The sequence below is a fragment of the Sander lucioperca genome, chromosome 12 (genome assembly GCF_008315115.2).
Source record: "Sander lucioperca isolate FBNREF2018 chromosome 12, SLUC_FBN_1.2, whole genome shotgun sequence".
Lineage (NCBI taxonomy): Eukaryota > Metazoa > Chordata > Actinopteri > Perciformes > Percidae > Sander > Sander lucioperca.
The window spans coordinates 29,101,148-29,124,364 of NC_050184.1; the positions used below are offsets into that span (position 1 = coordinate 29,101,148).

Genomic DNA, 23,217 nt, shown 5'->3' on the forward strand with positions numbered 1-23,217 from the left:
CTGAGATCAGTTGCATTGTTTTTTTAACCAGGGCAGCAGTTTTCAGATTACATTATGTGCTTACATAATTGCAAAAGGGTTCTCGACTGTTGTAGAAAGAAGTGGCTGATCTTTAATGCAATATCTACATTGCCCTTTATCAGCAACCATTCATCCAATGTTCCAAAGGCACATTCTGTTTACTAATCTGATATCATTTTAAAAGGCTAACTGAGAAAACATTGGAGAACCCTTTTGCAATTATGTAAGCACATAACGTAATCTGAAAACTGCTGCCCTGGTTAAAAAAACATCTCAGCTGATATTCTGTCTGTAATGGAGTGGAATGGAAATTTCTAAGTGACCCCAAACTTTTGACCGGTAGTGTATATCTGCACCAAATTTTGTGGCAATCCATCCAATAGTTGTTCACATAAAAGCCACAAGTATCAACCGCTAGAGGAAAAGTCAAACTCTGGGGACGATCAATATCTGTACAAAAGTCCATGGCTCTAATAAAGAGTAATTGAGTGCATTATAGTGAAACAAAAAAAAAGGACCCACACAATTAAAAGTACATAAAATGTCATGTTTATTTTAAGTCATATTTTACTTAGCATTGTGAATCTATTTTCAAATAGAAAGCATTCTATACAGCATCAGGCAGGAAATGTCTCACTTTTTACACATCTGTTGTCTCTTTTGATAAATAGAGGGAAGAGGCGTGTTGGATCACGCTAGCACGCTGTGGTAGTCTGGTGGATACACGGTTATATTTAGTGCAGTTATTGCATTACAAAGCAACCATCCCAAAGAAAAGTAGTGCAATTTTTTTTTCTACTCACACAAAAAGAGGAAGTCCAGATGGTCTAAGGCGTTTAAAGTTTTTCAATGTTTAGGCTTAGTATTGCATACAGAATAAGACAGAGGAAACTAAATTGTAAAAATTGTGCTTCATAAATTGAAAAACTTCAACTGCTTCATCAGTTGCTAAATTGGTCCGCTTTGAAAAACATACTCTGCCAAAACATAATGAAAATAGCTAATTGGTGAACTAAAACATGCAGGGCTTTAATAATTCACTCATTCATTTTTATCACAAATTAAAAAATTGTAGGCCTGATCTTGGACCGGGACAATTTTTAAGCGAGTGACTTTTAAAAGTGCGTCAACCAGTGTCCACCCAATATTGTGGATAGAAAAAAAAAATTCCCCAATATTAATGTTTGTGGATAAATAAAGTGATGCATTTCTTTTTTTCTTTTTTTTTTTAGTAATAGTGTTGTTAGTGTGTGAGGAGTGAGTAGCCCCAAAGACAAGACTATCACTACAAGACAATGAGGAGAATCAGAATCAATGCATTACTGAAATACTTAATTGTAAAAAGAAACAATCAGATTTCATGCAACACTTGCATAGATTTTTTTTCTTTTCTTTTTTCAATCATGCTGATTTTTTTTTTGTCTTCAAAATATACAGAACACTAGATAGAGATACCTGTGAGACATGGAAGCAGTAAACCAGTAATTCCGAGAGCCGGCTGTTAACAGTATCGACCCCATTTCATGAAGCGGGTCGCTGCTCGTCTGCATCACGTCCAACTCCTCATCGGCTCACAGACTAATGATGGTGCAGAAACAGAATGACATCGTGTCACGGGTGCTACGAGTCCTTCAGGAGCACGACACATTCGTTACGTGGAGTTGAGCGCGATGAGTGTGTAGGACTTACACCTGAGGATCTGCTTTGATAAAAATCTAATCAAAACTGCAGTACGTGACGCAATGTTTGGCAAAGACATACAAGGGGAGTGAGATTAAGTGTAGAAACTGGATGCTACAATCAATAACGTGCTACAATCGAATTACAGGGCGATCGGTTGGGTTTGGAGACACCGGGTGGTGTTGGAGGTGCAAAAAGGCATGCAAGCTTACATTCTCTGAAGATTTGAAGATGAGCTGCAGCATGTGCAGCATGTGCTTAATAATATGTGAAGGATTCAATGTAAACAAGCAAAGTTTGGCAAATAATTCACCCTTTAAAAGATAACATTCCCCTTTCTAAGTTGCATTTACATTCTCTGTGCCCATTTTGAGATTGTTTTTTTCTTCGAGGTGTTTAGAGTGATTGTGCAACAGCAAAGGCGAGTGATGCCCAGAACACACTGTACTGTAGGGGACACTGACGCTGTACTGCAGCTTCATACCACTGTGATTGTTACCGTTCAGAGACTCGGTCTGATGTGTGTGTGTGTGTGTGTCTCCATTCACCGTCTTCAGAGTATAATGAGTGAACACATGGGTGGCAACGTTTTTCTGAAACAACAAACAAGTCCATATTAACAAAATCAAACAAATATAGTAGCAATGAAACAAAACCAGGTGCCCATTCAGTATATACATTGTGATCAAATGCATTACTATTTCCCATAAATGGATTCAACAGTAGACATTCCTACATTAGTTTATCCGTAAAGATCATTCTGTTCCTGTTCTGACGTTAATGTGCAAATAGTTTTAAAATAATTATACTCATACATGCAATAGTAAAGATAGTTAAAAGTCTTAGGAATTTTAAGGCCAGTATATGAGACATCCTACAATAGAGAAACCTTAGGCAAAGCAGCTAAAGTTTGAGTTTGCCTACAGCTGGTAGCCTGAAACATTTCCATTGCAGAGGTGAGTAGCCCTGTTGACTTTAATCTGAATTACATGACCCTGGAGAAGTCAGTGCATCCCCTAAAGATAAATTCTAACTTGTAGTCTGGAAGAGAGTGACTCTAAATTCTTAAAAAATAGACCTAAAGTTGTCTACTTAATAACGGGGCATCTGTTTCTGATTTGGAGCTGATTTTGGTGCAAGTTTTTTCATCTCTAAATTGTTTGTTTGGGAACATACGACAGTCGGAGGGCTTGGGGGGGGGATGGGAAGAGATGAGGTTGGAGGTGGGGGGCTTTGTTCTTCAGTAGGTGTCTCGGGGCCAGGGGCGGCTGCGCTGGCGGTTGTTCCTCTGGTTGTGACCTTGCTGAGCTTCACGTTGGAGCAGCCTGTCCTGTGACTCGTGCCCATTGGCACTGTGGGCACTGCCAGTGTGCCCACGGTGAGGGGGGTACATGTCCCTGTATGTGCGAGCATGGCAGGGGGAGGCAAACTCATCCTCCTCCTCTTCCTCCTCCTCTTCTTCTTCTTCCTCCTCCTCTTCATCCTCCGCACCCCCCCTGTGGCACGGGCTCCCCCTCCGGCCACGAGACAGGGAGTCGCTGGCCTCGTCAGACGGCATAAGACTGTCCTGCTCCAAGGGGGAGTGGGCCTCCTCACCCGCCTCCTCCTCCTCACCCTCCAAGCCCACGGCTTCACAAGGCTGCGGCTGGTTCTTGTTCTGGAGGATTTGAGTCACCATGGGGGGGAAGAAAGAGAGTCAAAAGAAAGACAACATCTCAAAGCAGCTTCAGACTTTCTGTTAACTGAACATCATAGACAGTTTTCATAGACGGCAAACACACAGAGGGTAGACAAAATAATGCAAACACTACATCAAGGACTTTGAACTTTGAAGGAAATCTTAATCTTAAAACAACATTCACATGCCCATATGTACATTAAAAAAGTTATCGGTTGCTGCAATTGTTCCTCTTGTCCACACTGGCTGCAAACACATCAACTTCCTAAAGGTTTTTTTTTATTTGCAATGTAGGAGAAGTTCAAAATTCAGCTGAAACTAAAATGAGGCTTCAGCTAAAGTTAATTGGTAAAATCAATAATCTGTTGTTGTGTTTTCACAGACCTTGTTTAAGTTAATGTGGGGGGAACTGAAGCTGTCCTATACTCTCGCCAAAGCCACCAGACTCCATTGACAAAAAACTGTTTTTTTCCCATTGCAGAACACGGGAGTTGATGGTCTACCGCTGCCTCTATCATTTGTTAGGTTTGTTAGATCCTAACCCTTTAAAACACCAAAGCCACACAATAACACAACAAACTGACTGACTGAGACAGGTGTAGACCAGCAACTCTCGTGTTCTGCGAGGTAAATTTACGTTTTTTTATGAATGTTTTTGTCAATGGATTCTGGTGGCTTTGACCAGAGCATAGAACGGCTTCAGTTCCCTCCCACGTCACCTTAACCAGGGCTGTCTGACAGCAAGGTAAAATGGTGAAAATATTCTAAATATAGTGTACACTTAAAGTGGTCCCCCTACAGGTTGTCTCATTGGAACTACAGCTTGCATGGCTGTAGTTCCAATGAGACAAACTGTAGGGGGACCGAAGAGAGAAAAGTTACATAGTGTTGCTTTAAACTGATATTATTTTTTAAGATGGGCCTTTTTTTTTTAAGATTATTTTTTGGGGCTTTTCCGCCTTTAATTTTTGACAGGACAGCTAGGTGAGAAAGGGAAGACATGCATTCGAACCCTGGACCTCTGCGTCGAGGCATAAACCTCTCAGTACTGTACATGTGCATCTGTACATGTACATGTTTTTTAGGTGGTTAAAATACATTTAGCTGCTGCCCCCATCCACAGCAGTACATTGTTTAACTTTCATGCTGGGACTCCTGCCTGCTTCTACAAACTGGCCGTGTGCCGACTGTACGTAATAAAATGACTATGGATAAGTAGCTCATACAACCCCACTTCAAAAAATCCAAACTATCCCTTTGAATAATTGGCATGCAGCAGTGCAAAGTCTCTTCAAAGTCCTTTTTAGTTTACAGTGTTTTATCTGCATGTACACAGATTAATACTACAGACACCGAACAAAAGAAATGCCAGTGAAACAGCTGAATGAATGGTTAGGAAGTTATTACAGAACATAAAATGTTTCTGTGCTGATGTTATGGTCTCAGTTTATTGTTGTGTAAATTGCATTTAGTTCCAGTGAATACATCATCATCATCATATGCTTTTAATTAGCATTGTCATTCAAGATAGGGTTATGCGCCACTGTGAGCGGGGGCATTATTCACAAAGCATGCTTGGAAAAGGATCAACCCGATTGAAAATAGAGAATAATGGTCCGATTTTCGACAATTCATACAAACGTTTTATAATTTTCAGACATGACGTTCTCAGTTATGGTATTAAATTGGAGCTGCTTTGTGAATTTCCTCCCAGAAAGCTTGTGGAGCAGTGATTCACCTGAGACCATCAACGAAAGGAAAGGAGGCAGGATGCATGAAGAAAAAACATCTTTTCTGTGGTGAGATCTGAATGAATAAAATGCTGTTCATTCACTGTCTCAGCCGCTGTGTTGTGTACAGGTGCGTAAGAGGGGATTGTTGGGTTTTAGAGTGCAAATATAAATATATATATACATATATATATACATATATAAACCCTACTACTCACCCCATTTTGTAAGCGATCACTCAATTAATTCCTGTGTTTCAGAAAACTGCAAAGATGTTAAGCATGGATGAGTGACAGGACAGACAAGACAACCGGAGACAATCAAATCAAAACAAAGGAGTGAGAATCTGAGATGGGAAGAGCTGGTAAAGACAGTGACAACGTTCAACATGTTCAAAACAGGATTTCTACTTAAAGAGTCTTAAAACAGTATTTAAACAGTGCTTTTTAAACAGATTTAGACAAACTCACCTGTAGACTCGAGATGGCAGAAGGCGGGGTCATTAGACTCTGCTCCAATAAGGGGTTAAGAGGGGTGTTGCCTGGGAGGTGAGTGGCACGCCAGTAGATCTCCAGGTATTCAGCCAAATGCTCACATGCATCTTCCAGCTGGTTTTCATCCAAAATGACATCAAACATATCCTGCAAATAAACAAAAAGAAAATGAGAAATGGAATAATTTCACCTCAAGCAGCTGTCAACATTGTGTGGTACAAAAGTTCACTGTAAAGGTGTACAGCTTGGCAAACAGCGTATTATGTAATGGCAAATAGATCCATGGAAGTAGTTTTTTTTTATCATGTTTGTAAAGATCATATCATTGTTACACTATCTGACCAGCTAGGTCATATCGGTCAGAAAAAAAAAGATAGAAAGCTGGATAAAAAGGTCAGCGGATCAAAATTATTATAATTCATTCTCTGGGGGAAATGAATGTGTGTCACATTCTGCCTCAATCCCTCCAGCCACATTCCCACTACCCTAACCTGTTAATTGTCATTTTTTACCTGTCCACCAGATGCCCTCAGACTTTTCTACCTTCCCTCATCAGCTCTGCAGTAGTGATCCTGCCCATTTCCACTCATTCCCTGTCAGATCATCCGTAGGTGCATCTCACTTCCCTTATGTGATAGCTCCTCGTCGAACCGGACGTGGCTCTGTCCCTCCTTCGTGGAGGCCTTCTTAAAGCCCTTATTTCTACCCCGAGGAGCGATGGTACACGAGAGCAGCCTTCCCGGAATCCGTGCAGCTGGACGTTGCTAACTCTGTCCATACAGCTGACAAATTGACGTGACGCTCCAGATGAAAGGACGTCTCATCCCCCTAAAAACACATTTCCTCGTTTCCTATCTCCTCCCGTGATTTCCTCCGTCTCTCCCATTCGTCCTTGTTGGGATGGACTAAGATGCGAGGAAGGGAAGCAAGTGGAGGAACCGGGGATGCAATTTAAGGGAAGTGACATGCACTTAATGTGGTTTTATGGCTTAGGTACATTGCTTTCAAGCCTCTGTTACCTAGATCTTGGTCTATATCCTTTGCATTAAAACTTCCAGGATTGCTCCGGTGCTGTAGGAAATTCCGCCGGATGTATGTATTTTCCGTTTCCTTTCGCTTTCTTTGTGTTGGAATTTTAAATTGGGTGGATTTATGAGGACTATTGTTAACTGCTCCACAGATCTCTGCAGGGTAAACTGAGATAGCTAGCTAGACGATCTGTCCAATCTGATTAAACCAGAGCACGTTTTCCTCCCATCCCTGAATGCTATGTGGAGTAACCAGACCCTCCTTCAGCGCGCTTTGGAGGAGGGTCTGGCAAAGCGAGACTACCTAGACGTGTACCTGCATCCGATACCCGGTTACCTGGACCTGTATCTGAACCCTGTCTGTACCTGCCTGCCTGCGCTTTTCCTTGCACCATTCCTGCTGTCCCATGGACTCAATACAACTTCTGTTTGTACTTTTCTACCCATGCCAGTGAACTCATGTACTTTTATTTTTTGCAATAAAGCCCTGAACTCTTACTGTTGCTGTTGGTCTGCATTGTCTGCATTTAGGTCATTCCATTGCTGCCTCACACTCACCCCTTTGACAATGCATATACCACATTTTATGGCAATCCATCCAATAGTTGTTGAGGTATTTTAATAAAGACCAAAAATGTCAACTGTATGGTGGTGCTGGAGAAAAAGTCAGGGGATCACCGAAGTCAGTAGGCTTAATCCTATGGGCTCCCTTAATGGCTACATACAATTTAATGGCATCTAATGGTTTTCTGGACTATTCACTATTCATTCTTCAATCTGGACCTTCCTTCTTCCTATTCATCAACTAACTAAGTATGTTCATAAAAGATATTCATATTGCACAGGTTGATTAGGAACAACCAAACAGTACAGCACTAGAAAGACACCCCGGACTCACCGGGGGGCACTGAGAGAGTTTGTCTGCAGCCATCATCTGCACATTCAGGTGCTTGCTCTGAGACTTTCCCCTGGATTTGACCAGCCTCTGGAGCACCTGAGAGAAAAGAGGTAAAGATAACGTTAAAGGTTGAGGAAGATGAGGCAGCTAAAATTCATAAGTGAAGTAACCTACTGTACCTTTGGTGAGGAAACTTTCACATAGACTATGATGGGTGCGAGGGAGGTTTTGGCTAGCTGTGCGGGATGGTTGATGGTGTCCGCGTCCAGAATCACCAACTGCAGGGTTTTGGCGAGTTCAAATATCCTCTCGATCTCACTCTGAACCTCCGCTGCACAGACAAGACACGTTAGATTTTTAGTTTAAACTCATTGCTTCTTTCTTCCCAAAGATTTCAGGAGTTTTCATGCTGACGTTAGTCACCTAGGCTGGAGCGAGTGTTGGATCTCTCCATTATGGGTCTTTTGTTGAGGACAGATCTCTTGGCTAAAGACAGGTCAGCAGTTACACGTGTGATTGAGATTCTGCCGCAAATATAGAGAGGAAAAATATGCTGTGATCAGATTTATTGAAGGCCCAACATTCCACATCTACGGAGATTATTCTCTAATCGCTCCATTTTACACTGACCTTCCCTCAAATCTGTGTTTCAGGAAGTCAAAAAGAGCTTTCTGCATCATATCCGTCACCTAGGTGGGAAGATGAGAGGTAAGAGACAGACTTTTTAAACAGAACTCCAAAATAAATTATGGTTTGCTTTGATTTAACATCAGGATACCAAAACAACCAGATAAAAGACATTCTTCTTTCAATGAATGACAGTACATTGGTAGAATACTCAAAAGGTGTACTCAAGTAAAAGTATTGTTACTTTATAAAAACAAGAACTTGAGAAGAGGTACAAGTAGGCATGAAAAGAATTACTTGAGTAAGAGTACTAGTAAGTAAGTATCCACTGAAAACACAATGCATGTTTTGTATGTATGTATGCTGTATTTGTAATCAATCTCTGATCAAATAAATTCATATCCTAATTTTCTGATTGGATAATAAGTTAAGCATTTTCCAGGACATCATTTCTAGTCTTAATCTTTATATCTAAAATCTATCATAAATTATCTGTATGATAACAAATTAATTAATAAATGTAGTGGGACAATTGCAAATTGTATGCAAATGTAAAGTTGTAGAAGTATTCATTTTTCTCTCAAAATATACCCGAGAAAGAGTATGCTGTATTAAAACTTTCCTCTTTGAGGGCTCGGCCCTTTACAGAGATAAGACAATAAGTTAAATAATAGGTACAATTTAAAGATTAATAAATAATGTAATGAACAGGTTCCAGAAGTAAAATATCTCTACCTGAGTGCCTGGCTAGCTCACCTGGTAGAGCAGGCGCCCATATATAGAGGTTTACTCCTAGACGCAGCGGCTGCAGGTTTAACTCCAACCTGCGGCACTTTGCTGCATGTCATTCCCCCCCCAAACCCCTCTCTCTCTCTCTCTCTCTCCCCTTTCATCTTCAGCTGTCCTATATAAATAAAGGCCTAAAATGCCCAAAAAATAATCTTTAAAAATATATATATATATATATATATATATATATATATCTCTGCCTTAATATCTTTGACAACAAATTGCAGCAGTGCAGGAACAGTTTTATCAGCAAAAAGAGTGAGAGTCATTCTCTGCTGGAGGTGAAATGGGAGGAGGCTGACCTCATAGCCCTTCAGCGATGGTCCCACGAGGACCACCGGCCTCATAGAGGGCACCACGTCGTAGGGAGGAACATGTTCCTGCCAGAAATAGGGGACCACGAGGGGAGGGGGATGAAGAACAGAGAGCACGGGTGTTAGAAATGATGGGGGTTGGGTTTGTTTGTTGTGAAAGGCTAAAAAAGAATTTATCAGGGTTTCGGCAGAGTTCATCAAATTAGATTGAGGACTTTTAAATACCACTTAGAATTAAATATAATACCCTTTTCACGGTCGTAACAGTCAACAAATGATGCAAAACCAGTAGGGGCAATAAGGCCTATACTTATTTATTAAGTACATGAATTGATCAACATTTATATCACATGTATGTCAGTACATTCCAGCCGTATATGATTCTTAGTAATATTATTAATCCACTAACTTGACCTGGACCCAGATAAGTGGCAGAAAAACTAATCGACTGATTCACAGTATGCCATTTATTTGCTAAATGGACATTTGCCTATTATGAGACGATGAGCTTCCTAGCTACTGTGACTAGCAGTAATAACAAAATAATAATACATAATAACGCCACACAAAACGGTTAAACAGCCTTGCACATGCACAATCCACCGTCACACTTGTAGTTTATAGATATACTGTATAAGAAGTAACATATAGATATAACGTCTCCCAACAGCTTGTTCATGAAATATATAACTAATGTTACTGTCTATAGCAGGCAAGACAAATATTCAAGACCTTTTTAAGACTTTTCAAGACCTGCAGATACCCTGAAACGCCCCTCAAAGTAAAAAAAGGCAAAAACTGTGTATTATGAGCAGATGCTGTCATCATAAAGTATCAAAACCTACCTGTTTTTGCTTCTGTTTGGCTTGTGAAAACAAGGAAATAACAATCAATAAAAGAAATACGACAGAAGAAGACAGCAGAGGAAAAAGTCTGTCTTTTGTTCCAGCATAAATAAGAGAAATATTTGTAATACTTACATTCACCTGCAGATGGCGGTGTGGTCCTCCAACTCCCAGTCACCATGTCCCCTAAACTCGAGGAGTTACCCCCTGTTTTCCTGCAACAACACACTAAATGATCAAACTTATATTGTGGAAATGAGTCCTCTGAGACGTTTGATATTATTAACTGACCTTTGTTTCTGCTCCTGTTTAAGTCTCATCGCCTCCAGTCGTAGAGGGCTGGGGATGAAGGTGATGTCTGCTCCCTCTTTTACTAGCCGGCCGATCCACCAGTCATTATTATACTTCTGTTAAGTTCAATACGACAAAACAGAACCATGTCACATATATCTTGTTTTAATGTAATGAAGGTGTGCATCACCATTAACAACAGATAATCACTCACTTCTTTGATGTGCAGGAAGTCTTTGGCATCAAAATTGACTGCAGCTCCTTGGACAGGACAGTCCTCATCCAGAGCTCCGCAGTAACTCACATTCGTCTTTACTGCAAACGCTACAGGTTTGGACTGTACAAACAATACGAAAAACACTTGTCAGTGTTGGAAACTGCAGTACAAACATGCGGTTTGGACTTCAGTCATGAATCTGCTAACTTTAGACTTCTGATTTGACTTGATATCTGCCCTAAGCCCAAAGATGAAAAATTACACTAACTAAAAAGAGTGCAGCTAATCAACTCCTTATTTTTCTGACAACACATATACTTTGATCCACTCTGACTTGGACTTGACATGGGACCTGTTGATCTGCACTTGGACTTTGTAGCCAAGATCTGAGATTTACTTGAGACTTGCAAAACAATTTGTTTCCCACCTCTGGTTTGCACTAAAAACAGCATTTTGGCTGTTGATGTACTGTAGATTTAAACTCTTTTATTTGACTAAATTATGTCTTTGGTTCATAATTCTTTACAGATAGTAAGTTTAGAGTAGAGGTCATGTCACAGCAACTCTACTGGTCTTTGTGACTGAGACTGGATCATCCTGTAGTGTGTTACACTGACAAACACTCAACTGGATGTAACTGTAACTGTAACGGCAGTAACTGTTTTATATTTATCTTGTATAAAAAAATGTTTTTTCAGCTTTTGGGGGATCTGATGACATATCTGGCAACAAATATTTTGGGAGACAATTTTCCATATTTCATACGTTTGGGAGGTATGAGACATGTATGAAAGTTCTTCTGGAGCAGTAGAGGCCTATATGTGACTCCAGTCTTCACCTCTACATATTTTGACTTATAAAACAGTTAAAACACTACAGTTTGTAGTAGTGTAAATCCCTGTATGACGTACCTTAGCTCTGTCGAGCTGCAGTTGTGCCTGGCGCTCGGCTTCACGCCGATACGCCTCGCGGTCCTCCTCTGCTGACAGGTCTGAATCCGACGGTCTACTGGTGTACGAATCAGCCGACCCCTGTCAGGAGAGAGTCGGAGGTGGAAATATTATTTGTACCGTAATTAATCATTTCTTACATTAGGACCATCTAGTCATGTGAAGATGACTGAGGCATACAACTATGAGGTTACATAGGTAGATCTACTGTCGCTGTTCATGATTTCATCTGTCCTTCTGTTCTGTAGTCTTTGTGTGCAGGTGTGCATGCAAATACGTGTCTGTATTCATGAACACATTCATGTATCTACAACACAATGCGTTGCTCTCCCACACCAGCCATCCTCTGGTAGACCAAATATAGCACAAAGGAGGCAACTGCTTCCTCTTCTCTCCTTCTTGGCCCCAATCCATTCCATCATCCCCCACAGTGCAGCACATATACATCCTCTGTTCCCCATGTTTATTCTCCAAGGACAGTTCCTCATTAGCAAAATATTTGCTGCTTATCATTTTTCATTGTAAGAGGTTTAAGGATACATCCCAGGGATGGCTAGCACATTATGCTTAAAAGCGACAGATAAAAGCACACAAAGAGACATTTTACACAGAGTAAAATGGTGAAGATCACTTTGTAGGTGTTGCTGCTGCCTTTATTTAAGACCTGTAAGGTGGTTTCCTATGGTTATTTACTTAAATGTCTGTGTCATAAGCTGTAGAGCTGAATCGATTAGTTATTTAATTGACTCTCATAATTATTCAAATCTTTTTTGAAGCAAAAATGGCAGAATTTCGCTGGTTCCAGCATTTCAAATGTGAAGTCATTTCGCCTTTATTTGTCTTAAATAAAGGTAACCTAAATGTCTTTAGGTTTTTGACGGTTAACAAGAAAAAAACAAGATATTTGAAAATAACACCATGGACTTTGGTAAATTATTATGGGCATTTTGTAGCCAAAACAAATACTCAATCAATAGTGAGAATAAGACAGTAACCATGATGCTGATTTCTAAAGAGAAGAACATGAAAAGGAGAAGAATATGAAGTGGTGTTCTAGTTTGGTTACTGTGTGTGATCTCTCCTATATTTGGTATCTATTTGGCTTCTCTGAAGCAATTCAGTCCTGAATCTGTCAGTAAAGAGTACTGCTGCAGCAAAAACAAACCCAAGTCAGGCAACAGAGAGAGAGAGAGAGAGATGAGACAGGAGACAAACAATAAAGATAAAGAATAAAAGTGATGAATGAGACAGACTAGAAAACACTCAGATAAAGGTAACTAACATATTCTTGCAAATAAAGCAAGGTGTAACGAAACTAAAAAACAGCACATAATACAGTTTTCACTTTGGTTGTCCTCTCCTCCAGAGTGCAGAGATTTAGTCCTGGTCATCCATCTTGCCAACATATACAAACGAATCCTCTGGAGGACCAATTAGCAAACGGCACAACAAAAGGAAATTCAGGCTCAAAATACGGAAAAAAAGAAGTGCCCAGACATGAAAAACAACCACCACCATTAGCTTTCTCTGCACTTCAGAATGCATACATATAATCCAAAATAATTTTGACCACTTCAAGCCACAGATAAATGGCAAGCGAACACCTCTCCTCCTTTATTTATTTCCTGTGTGTGTGTGTGTGTGTGTGTCTATGTTAGATAACTAGATCTGATTTCTAGCACTCACAAGCTCTGCAAGGCAACACTGCACCAGTGCCAGAGCAGCACAGAGAGAGAAAAGGAGGGTGAGGAAGAACGGGAAAGATAGAAAGAGAGACAGAGAAGAAGAGGTGGTGGTGTGTGTGTGTGTGTGTGTGTGTGTGTGTGTGTGTTTGTGTGTGTGTGTGTGTGTGTGTGTGTGGTGTGGGGTTGTTGAATATCGTTGATAAGATATACTGAAAAGAGAGGGATGTTTACGAGGACGGAGAGTGACTGAGTGATGGAGAGACGAGAGAGTGTATAAACGATTTATATGACAAGATAAAGCGAGGCTATCTCGAGGGGAAGATGAGATTAGAACATAATAAAATGCTATGAAGGAGTGGAGTGAGACCTAGATATCTATCCTCATCGCAGATAGAAGAAAAGAGGGAAAACACAGCGGGAGGGAGGCGGGGAGGGGGGCACGAGAAGACAGAGACACACAGATAGAGGCGGTCAGAGAGTTGCATACCTGGCTGATAAAGAGGACGGCGCTAGAGCCTGATAAAGACATGAATCAGAATCTTTCTCACTGTGACGGTTTCCCTGTCTTCACTGGGAACGCGCTCAAACACACACAGACATAAAAGTGGAATAAATATGGTGGTGGGTGCAAGTGAAAGGCGTTATGTCAGAGAGCTGTTTCATGATGTTAGAACACAGAGAGCTGCCTGGGCTGTGATTGCTGTTCATTATTAATGTTTGGACATGAGGCTGTGGACCTTTGCTGCACACTGGCTACTTGTCAAATACTAAAACAAAACAGTGTCACCACAAATGTAACTGAACAGAAAACAGTGTATTTTGCAGGTGAAGCTGAGCTGCAATGCAGAGTGTAATGATTTGAGTACATCTTTATTGTCTGGTCTGAGGATGTCTTGTTTTTTAGTTTTCTTTTAGTGTTTTTTTTTTTACAGCTAATGTCCCCGCCTGGGGGCTAAATTTAACTCTGTTCCTTCCTATTCTGTGATTATTCTTTACACACTGCAACACTGATGGCCTCAACTCCACAGGGAGGGGGCAACAAGGAAGTGTGTCATCCAGCTAGTCGAGTCCTCGAGAGGGCCAAGTCATCCTAATCTTGGGACAGAACAGCAGGGGATTTCTATGATCTTACTGATACATTGTTCACTGGTTTAACAGTTTGTACAGATCCAGCAGACACAGAGCAACATTAGCATTCATTTGGAGTGGTGTTTGTGTCCACCTGATGAATCCAAGTCAAGAAGTTCAATATTCTTTCTCCTTTTAGCTCTGGTTTGCTCTCCACCAACTCCTGAGGGAAATATCTGGCTCTTTAGCTGCTAAATGCTCCACTATGTTCACCAGCTAGCCACTAACTGTGTCTGTCTGCTGTTTGGTGCTGAGCGGGTAGTGTACAATCGGTTTATCAGGGCTTTTTTTAGCTGGAAACAACTGCCTGTTGTGTCCAAAATCCAAATTTCATCCATTCTTAATATAAATATATTGATTATCACCACTTTAAGTTACATTAGTTTATATCAATAATGTTTTTGAACCCTTTTATTTATACCTTTAACTACTCAGTTATATATGTAAGTACCTCCAGTTGTTATAGTCCAAAAATGACTTATTGGATATTTAAGGAAAGCTCTACTGGAGCAAAGGGAGCTGATGTTGACAGGGTTGGGTTGACTTGTTGTCATTCACTTGCTTTAAGCTCACTAAAGTTAGGTCTGACAGTCATGCAGCATTACATGGAGATTACTGTGTTTAAGTCCTCTACTTTGTAGTGCCAGCAGCATGTCTTTCTAGACAACTTTTAGATAATTTAAAAGAAGGAAAAAACTGGAGTGTGTCTGCTTTATAAACACAAAGTTTAAATAAAAGCACAGCTCAGCTTACAAAGTGCTTGTTGGTCAAGGGCCACACCAGTTCTAGGTAATGTCAAACTATGGAAGACTCCAGATACTTATTGCCATTTCAGTCATTGTCATATATACGCAATTAACTAGAGCCTTATCAGCTAAAAGTTTGTCCATATGATACATCTGTTTTTTTAAGTATCAGCTGATAATACTGGTGAACCAATAACCAGTCTACCCTCCTAACAGTACAGAGTAGACATTATACAAACCCTAGTCTGGATCAACAACAAAACTGTCAAACATCAAACTCCGTTCCCTTCGGGAAAAAACAAACTTCGAGCTAGCCAGTTACACGCTGAAAATGGCAAGTTTTGAAGAAAATTTGGATCATGCAACAAAGCAGGCCTGCTTGATTCTCTCAGGGCATGATTGTAAAGATTTACAAAGAATATATTTACGGCATTTACTATCTAACTGGGACATTTAGGGACAGATTGGTGGGGATTTGCTATGGACAAAATACACACAGTGATACACTGGTAAGAGCAAATTACGTTTAACCATGTATCCGGCTAATTTAAATAGCTCACGTTACTGTATTGTGTGAATAGTTAACTACAGTATGTTCACTATATGTGAACATTTAATATTGTCTACGGCATTTTCTTTTGCGGGGTGCAAATGTTCCACCAAAACAAGTTCCTTCCCAAGACCATTTTGCAGAGCCACCGTTGCTGCGTGGAGCTTAGCGCCGCCCAAGACCATTGTAATTGGTTTAAAGAAATGCAAACAGAGTGTTTTTTCTCCTATCACGGAATGTATATGTTGTGTAGCCAGACCTTACTCCACAGCGCTGTAGAGATAGGGCTGGCAATGCGAGACTATACGAACAGACTAACTGGTTGAAGATGTTCAACGGTCCGACAAGCAGTTCTGTTGAAGCATGCTGGCCACTTTAGGCACACTGGTGCTTTCAGCTAAATGAATGCATGCTATGGATGCTAATTTGCTCACAATGACAATACTAACATGCTGATGTTTAGCAGGTATAATGTTTACCATGTTCATTGTACTAGCTTAGCATTGTTTATCATTGCTCATAAACCAAAGTATTGGAGAAATTGAACGTTTGACCTGATGATGGCGCTGAATGAACAATTACAGGATCACCAAAATTATTACAATTCATCGTCTGGGGTTCATGAATGTCTGTACAGAACATCATATAGTTGAGATATTTCAGTCTGGACCAAAGTGGTAAACTGACTGCCAGATCAATGTTGCCATGCCTAGAGCTACAACGCTAGCATGGCCAACAACAATGGGTCCCTAAATAGCAGGAAAAACACAACTCAAAAATCTACCGCACGCCTTAAAAATTCTTGTTAGTAATGTTGAATATATATTATTCGCAATAAATGGATTTAAAATGCACAAAACAGTATGTACCAAAGTCCTCTGGCTTTATTTGCAGGAAGGAGATTCTGCACAACAGCAGAATACATTATTCAGGAAGCTGAAACACAAAAAAAACCCTGCAAGCTCCAGTGATTTGGAAATCCAGTAGCCAAATATCCCATTTCAAAAGGTGTTCGATTAACTGTGCGGTCATAATTCAATGTCAGCAAGTTACACATGCACAGAGCTCTCTGATACACAATGCAATGAATCACTCTGTGGTTACATCAATATCAAAGTCAAGATCAGGCATACTGTGTGTCAAATAGATCAATCACGAGAGTCAGCGAGGAACTGTGAAGAGCGCACACACAGGATCATGGCGATCAAAAAGTAAAGCAGGTAAAGAAATGAAAGAAACAAAAGCTTTTTTGAAAAGGGGGAGGCGAGGAAGACAAAGAAAAAACACAGAGAGGAGCGGCGACAATACGATGGAAATGCTACAAAGAGATGAAGGAGGGAGACAGGAAGAGAAGGGGTTTCAGACGGGGCGAAGAAGGCGCTGACTGTGTCGAGAGTCATTTGTACTTACTCAGTTAATGTGGTGATGCTGCTGTCCGTCCCTCCCTCTCTCTATACACTACATGCTGTAAAATGCAGACAGACTGTCCTGTGTCCCATCCTCTAACCAGGGACGACCTGCACTGGAGCTGGGCAACACCTCTTTTCTATTCTTACCCCACCTCATCCCATCCTCACACACACACACACACACACACACACACACACACACACACACACACACACACACACACACACACACACACACACACAACCAACGCAGCTTTTTGCGTCACTTGATCAAACCCCCTCTCTAAATTTACATCCCATTCTTGGTTATTAAGTCCAATTTAACATGCACAGGTGGAAAAGAAAACAAAAGCTAACATAATCACAACACACTGCTCAAGATTTGTCCTCCTGTTTCAACCCCTCATGTCCTACATATAGTACATATATCCACACTTATGGCAGCATACTGCTTATTGTATCCTGCTGCAGAAATGAGTCATACTCCACTGCACCTCCATAGACACCCCACCCCTATCACAAATCTACTCCTTCTGCATGAAACACTTTATCATATCACCTTTGGGGTGCAGGGTGCCTGTTGTGCGTGCAGAGAGAGAAGGTATAATGATTGAAAAGAAACTAAAAGGTGCTTGTGTGAACAATGAACCCACACATCACATTGCCTGAGGCCCTCAAAATGAGCTTCATGAATATTTTAAGCCGTGCAATATTCTCAGGAAATCTGGAGATTGTCATTAAGCCCCCCGATCAGGATAACTAATGTCCCCGCCTGAAGAAGATGTCTGCTCAGCCCTTTTTTTCCCTCCTCCTTCTCACTAACATCTCTCAGTTAGACTGCTCCACATTCCATCACACTAATGGTGCTACAGTAAGCATGAAACTGAGGTATTTTTCATAATGCTTGCAAGGACTCGTTCTGATAAGAAAAGAAATATCATGCCTCTAGTCCTTAAAACCTGATGAGTGAATTTTAATGTGGAACTTTATTTTGATTATAAAGTGTTTCAACTACATTTTGATTTGAGCTGCAAAAACAAGACAATTGATCATTTTTAGTCATTTTTTTAAGCAAAATTGCCAAATATTTGCTGGTTCTAGCTTCTCAAATATGAGGATTTGTATCATATAATAGTAAATTCATTATTTTATGGTTTTTGACAGTTGGCCACAAAAAACAAACAATTCAAGGACGTCACTTTGGGTTTTGGGAAGTTGTGATGGCCATTTTCCACACAACATTTTTATACTAAACAATTAATCAAGGGGATGAAAATAATAACGATTAAAATAATCATTGGTTTCAGTGGACAAAACATTAAACAAACTGTTTAAATGTTATTTCACTAAGATTATTTATTTAATATACATCCGTTTTGAATGTTGAACAGCAGGCTTGCTAAGCTTTTTTCTTATTTCGAATATAAATTGACATATTGAATATAACTGCAACAGTTGATATTAGGGTGCATCTAACAATTATTTTCATTATCAATTAATTGGCCGATATCTGCTTGGTCTACAATATGTAAGTGAAAAAACAAGCAATACAAAGATATCACATTGGGAACCTTGTGAACATCTGAGTGTGCGGAATAGAGCTTATGAGTTTACCTTTTTATTTGTAAAAGGAGGATTGAATTATTTCTTTTTTCAAAAGTTACACATTCTCACTTTTTCTCTTTAATCGATAATAAAAATTAATTTATCGACAAATCGTTTCAGCATGACTTTATTTAATGAAGAGACATTTCAACTCCTTTACTAACAACATTGTTTTACAATCTTTATTCTAGGGTTTGGTTGATTAAGTCTAGACAAAAGCTGGTTTAAACTAGGGATGCACCGATCCGACTTTTTCTGTCCTGGTACTGATACCTGGACTTTGAGTATTGGTCGATACCGAGTACCGGTCCGATACCAGTGTTTCCCACAGATCAGAAAGCAATTTTTGGAACGCAGGGGGAATACTTAATTGTTTCGTAACAATCAAGTATCAAAAACTGAGGAGGACACGCTGTTGGATGCCGTCCTCCTCTCCTACTCTTTCTTCAATGCCTAACGAATCTATCTCTTTCTCTCCCTGACCCTGTCTTTCTGCTTGAGCAGCACTGGTTGAAGCCTGAAAATATTGTAAACAAATTAATAACGTAACTAATTACACTAGTCGGTCTGTTCAGCTCTGTTTCAGACTGATACCTCTGGTTCAGGCTGGTCCTCATCCTCAACACGTGCCTTTTTCAGTCGCGGGAAATACTTTTCAATACTCATCTGGATTGAAGCAGCAAACATTCTTTTTTTTACTCTTACATGTAAGAGTAAAAAAATGACATTACATTATTTATAATAAGTTTATTTGATTCACAGCTGCTACATATAGTGTTTTGACCTCGACAACCCAACTGCATTTTACCGCAAACTTGCGACTAGTTAACTTTCTAAAGCAGGCGCAATCGCTTGTTTGCTAAGAGTCGGGTCGGGACTCCAACATTAACACACTGACAACATTGTATTTAGAATATAAAATATTTTTATAGCACTTTTTAATGTGTGATTGTGTAAAGGTGTTCACAAGATACCAACCTTTCGTGAACTTGCGAATTTCGCCAGCCGTTTTCTCTCGTTTTCATGGAGACAGACGCTGTGTGCACGGAGGGGAGGGGCTGTGTGTGTGTGTGTGTGTGTGTGTGTGTGTGTGTGTGTGTGTGTGTGTGTGTGTGTAGCCTATGTGAGAGAGACGCGAGTGACAGAGAGACGGAGGAGAGCAGTGAAAGGACATGCAGCTGAACGAATATGCTGCGTGTTTTAAATAGCGTTAAAAAAAAAAGAATAACGAAACGCAATATTTGGCGGCTGGTGTTGATTGTGTGTGGCCACAAATTAGTCTATGTGTGGGAAACACTGGTTTAATTAATAAGCTTTATGCCTCACTGTGTGGAAGTGACTGTGATCATTCTGTGTGTAAGCAAACATCAGGCTTGACTTAAACATTGCTTTTTTCTAACTTTGTAAAACAAAATGTAGTAAATTATTGCATAGATATAAATGTATTATTAATAAAATAATAATAAAGAATTGAATGGAATAGGTTGGCCCCATTGTCACGATAGTCGATCCAGCTACTTGAGTCAGTATCGGCCTGATATCCGATATCGGTGTTGGTGCATCCCTAGTTTAAACACTGCAACTAACAACTATTTTTATTATTGATTAATCTGATAATTACTTTCTTAAAAAATCGATGAAATGTTTGGTTTACAAAAATGGACTCTTTCCATGAGTCCAGGTTGACGTTAAATCACTTGTTTTGTAAAACAAAAGTCTGCAAATCCTCATATTTGAGAAGCGTTTTCATATTTTTACTTGAAAAATGACCTAAAATTATCAATTAATTATCAAAATAGTTGCAGATTAATTTTCTGTCTATCAATAAATTGATGAACCATCTTCATCATACTGTCAATCTTGTTATGTGACGTGTGTGTGTGAGTGTGTGTGTGTGTGTGTGTGTGTGTGTGTGCTTTAATGTTTTAATGAACTGCCAGACAGGCCAAAGACAATATTCCACAGTGGTGAACAATAACGTTTTATTCTATTCTAATCTATTCTATCCTATTCTGCTCTAATCGTTTCAGCTCTAGATGAATTGATCCAGACTCAGTGGATACTTGAGACATATTCTACAGACGTAAAAGCCTGCAGGAATGGTTTCTGTCATAAGTACATCAGGCTCCTTTTGAGGAAGGATATTTGATTCCTTCCAAACTCCTGACTTTCCCTCTTTGATGTGTCAAGGCTCGTGAACCTCGGGATCTAGCAGCAGTTTGGGATGAGCTCTGCATGCACAGTCCTTCTGTGGCCCGGTGAAATCTCTTGATTTCTCACAAACTAATTTGTACAGGGATCAAGTTCTCCCCTCTGCTAGACTCTCTGTGACACTAAAACCCTGACACCCAAATCAAATCAAATACATCTTCAGAAACAAACACATAGAGGTAAATTTAAACTGTCTTGTCCTGCAGTTACATCATGAGGCTTAGAAATCTGTTAGAGTTTTGTCTCAGATACCATCAAATCTCTATCTGAGTCTTCCATGTGTGTTGGGATTTTGATGTAACTCACTGCCATTTTTCAAGTATTTTGCTGCTCTCTACTGGGCAAAAAAAACAACTGAAACTAAGGAGGCAGCTCTTTGGATAAAACTGCAGAGCAGAAAAATTCATGTATTGTATAACATGATAATAAATACCGACCTACACATGTCTTTTTGTAACTATTGTGAGTCCAAAAGAGGATCCTTGATTCCCCAGCAATAGTTTAAACCTGACAAAAATACACAGGCGCTGCACCAATGCCAACAAAACAATGCAAAGACACCTGTTCCGTTGAAAAAGCATCTTCAACTCTTACAGGTTTATTCAGACTTTAGAGTACAACATGGCCTACATTTTCCATAGAAGCTACAGCTCTTCCCTCCCACTGACAAATCAGTGTGGTAATCAGCCTGTGACTGTGATGTACCACTGCATGATGAAGCCTACAATGCATGCATAAATAAGGAAAAAGAAAGCCAACAAATGGCTCCGGGAGCTTTTGTTTTACCTGCCGTTTGACGAAGCTGGATGTTGTGTCAGAAGACGTGCTGCCATCTGAGCGTTTGAAGCGGCTCTTGCGTTTAGGCAACTTCCTGGGCAGCTGTGATGAAAGAGCCACACAAGGGGGAAAGAATAAGGAAAGATACATAGAAAGATAGCATGATAACAGCTTGCACTATGCTGATTAAGGCTTTTTCTTTTAATATTGACAAAATAAAAGCCTACATTTTGGGAGAAATTGTGTTTCAGGACTAAATTAATCTAGCTGCACAGAAGAGACAGGTTTTCCCTATAGGCCTCTTGTGACACAAACCATTAATAAGACAGCGTGGATGTTGCAGTGAGAGTGCTGACAGGCCCTGTAGATTTAGGCTACAGGTGAGTCAGAGTCATGGTATGCCTGTACCTTTACGCCAATAAAATAAAACATATAGGCTATTCATGTTACTGATATGTGCTGGTTTCCTATATTAGTGTAAATAAATGCATTGAAATAAATAATAAAAATTAATTAAAAGACCTGATCAGACTTAAGCAGCAAATGTATCAACATGTAAGGAGATTTTATCCTGTGTGTTTATGTATGAGAGGCATAATAACCATATGCGAGCCTACTTGATGATCGTACCCACTGGCTTTTCACCGATCAAGCATCAATCTGCAGTTTCAGTGAAGGCGGAGGTAAAACAAATAAATAAATATATTTTAAAAAGTAGCTCCCTGCCAAATCGCGACGCATCAATTTCAACAACAAGTAGCAAGACATTAGCTTAACATTTTCCCCACCCGCACTTTACTCGTTAGATGTGTGAATGAAGATGTAATAAGTGTGGTGGATTTACCTGAAAATAGTGCGATTGAGAGCCTGTTTCCACAGCAGACAGTGGGTCTACGGGCGATTTGGACATTTTGAGTTGCACCATCTATTGAGAGCGCAGGGAGGCGGGATGCACACAGACATGGGTTACTGGAGGAAACAAGGGACACAAAATACATCTAAAATGCAGTAAAGACAGCGGGGGAAGCGGCATGAGCGGAAAATATGGAGGAGGGGAAAAAAGCGATTAGTATCCGAGCCCAGCTGATATAAAAAAGCTAGCTAGGGTAAAAAAAAAAACACAATGTGTGTTATAATCTACATCGGGGGTAAAAATGTAAAGGGAGCAGGAAAAATGCCGGAGCTAAAATAAACCATTAGACTGGAGCGTCATCGCTCGAACAACCGTACAGGTCCGTACTATGTGTAGTCTCTGCCGGGGGTGTCAAGGTTGGCTTAGCTGGCGCAAAAATCTATTCAAGAGGGGACAAGTATACAATTTTAATCTTTCTTTTTCTTTTTAGAGATGTTGGTTTATATAATCACCGTGTTCCCTGTTCCCTTTGTGTGTAATATTTGTTTGTTAAAGGAGGATTCAAACAACCACAGTCAAATATGTATGAGATCTTCAAAGAGTGGATCTTTGAATTCATAATACAGGGGAGATTTTTGGTAACACAGATAAACACATACAATAATCATTAAAACACTTTTCTTTTAACATT

At 40.0% G+C, this 23,217-nt stretch overlaps 1 protein-coding gene across 3 annotated transcripts; it reads right to left on the reverse strand.

The window, feature by feature from the left end:
* Positions 1 to 554: 554 nt before the first annotated feature.
* Positions 555 to 22,909, reverse strand: cacnb3a (calcium channel, voltage-dependent, beta 3a). Of its 3 annotated transcripts, none has more exons than XM_036007797.1 (15): positions 22,707 to 22,909; positions 22,518 to 22,676; positions 21,683 to 21,775; positions 11,524 to 11,643; positions 10,610 to 10,732; positions 10,396 to 10,511; positions 10,240 to 10,319; positions 10,105 to 10,124; positions 9,248 to 9,325; positions 8,160 to 8,218; positions 7,953 to 8,053; positions 7,709 to 7,860; positions 7,530 to 7,625; positions 5,580 to 5,750; positions 555 to 3,358 (listed from the first exon to the last, which is right to left on the reverse strand). In XM_036007797.1, the coding sequence occupies exons 2-15, from the start codon at positions 22,596 to 22,598 to the stop codon at positions 2,942 to 2,944; spliced, it is 1,707 nt and encodes a 568-aa protein (XP_035863690.1). In that variant the 5' UTR covers positions 22,599 to 22,676; positions 22,707 to 22,909; the 3' UTR covers positions 555 to 2,941. The 3 variants fall into 3 exon arrangements, with proteins under 3 accessions (XP_035863690.1, XP_031172639.1, XP_035863691.1); XM_036007798.1 differs by adding an exon at positions 5,328 to 5,373 and having other exon boundaries at positions 3,111 to 3,358; positions 22,518 to 22,891; XM_031316779.2 differs by having other exon boundaries at positions 22,518 to 22,892.
* Between the last annotated feature and the right edge of the window lie 308 nt (positions 22,910 to 23,217).